The 1,393-nt window shown below is 38.4% G+C and overlaps 1 protein-coding gene across 1 annotated transcript; it reads right to left on the bottom strand.

Annotated features, from left to right (window-relative positions):
- Nucleotides 1–281: 281 nt before the first annotated feature.
- On the bottom strand, nucleotides 282–854 carry LOC137838843 (uncharacterized). Its single transcript, XM_068648061.1, has one exon. The coding sequence runs from the start codon at nucleotides 852–854 to the stop codon at nucleotides 282–284; it is 573 nt and encodes a 190-aa protein (XP_068504162.1).
- Between the last annotated feature and the right edge of the window lie 539 nt (nucleotides 855–1,393).

Below are 1,393 nucleotides of genomic sequence, written 5' to 3'. Positions count from 1 at the left end.
CATGGTTGTTGCTGAAACTGTGGTAGAGATGTTCCTGTCCTATGTTGTGGAGGTCTAGCATAAGGCTTATGTTGTTGATGCTGCACCTTGGCCTTCCCACTAGAAGACCCTCCTTGGTGTGATCTGATCACCCTAGAATCACCATTTTCTAGGGTCTCCACCATCTTCGCCTTCTCCACCAAGGCAGGAAACTCTCTAATCCACATAGGAGCTATAGTCTTTTTCAGCCCATGTTTTAAACCTTCTTCAAACTTCCTACACCTCCAAGCCTCAGAGGTAGTCTAGGTGTAGAATCTGGCTAGGTACTCAAACCTAGCAGCATATGCATTCATTGACATCTTTCCCTGTTCCAACCTGAGGAATTTAGCTTCCTTTGCAAACCTTGCACTATCTGGAAAATATTTCTCTAAAAACTTCACTCTGAAACTCTCCCAGTCTAATACTTCAGCTCTGGCTTCCATCATCTGTTGAGCTCCCATCCACCAGAACTCTGCTTCTCCAGACAATAAATATGTAGCAAATATCAATTTCTTATCCTCAGGGCAGAAGGTTGCCCTAAAGGTCTTCTCTAACTCTCTTATCCATTGGTTTGCTTGGTCAGAAGTGGCATTCCCAGTGAACTTAGGTGGGTTGTGTCTCATGAATTCTGTCAGTCCCATCTGCTCCTGAGACTGACTGACATGGGAAGCTATTGCAGCAGATCTAGCAGTCTCCCAATGATGCATTGCTGCCTGGTGATTCTGAGCCATTGCCATATTTTGTTGTTGGATAGCATTTGCCATCATCTCAATAGCCTTGACAATCTGGTTCACCTCAGAAGAAGGTTGGGGAGGGGTAGGAGGTCTAGGAGCCATGTTATACAACAGAAAAGAAAGATTTAGGATAAATCTAAAAAAAAAAATCATAACTATGTAGTTTTACTCACAAACCAACTAAAGCACACATAAAAAATCCTATAACCCTTAGGTCTCCTAAGGTTCGAAACCATAATGTAACATCCTTAATTTTACCCATATATAATGAAATAAAAGTAAAACAAGCAATATCTAATTACAAATAACATATACTACTTTCTTATATGTGTATCTCAAAAGAAATATCCCTCTTCAAAGGGATTTAATATATACATCAAAAGTTTTAACAACAAAACAAAGCATTCAAATAAAACTATCTCATTCTCCAGCTGCTCACTAAGGAGCTCTATTACCTGCAATCTCATCTGCTCCCGTGTAAAACACGATCATCACAGATAAAGAAACAAACACAAACAAATAATAGGGTAAGCTATCTATATAAAAAGTTTTGATATAATTTAAATTTCAAATTAATAAGCATAATTCATCAATTCTCATATGATTTCTCAAACCATCAAGTGTCTATTACATTCATAAAA

This window comes from Phaseolus vulgaris, chromosome 4 (genome assembly GCF_000499845.2).
Source record: "Phaseolus vulgaris cultivar G19833 chromosome 4, P. vulgaris v2.0, whole genome shotgun sequence".
NCBI classification, from domain to species: Eukaryota; Viridiplantae; Streptophyta; class Magnoliopsida; order Fabales; family Fabaceae; genus Phaseolus; species Phaseolus vulgaris.
This window is presented reverse-complemented; position numbering and strand designations above follow the sequence as displayed.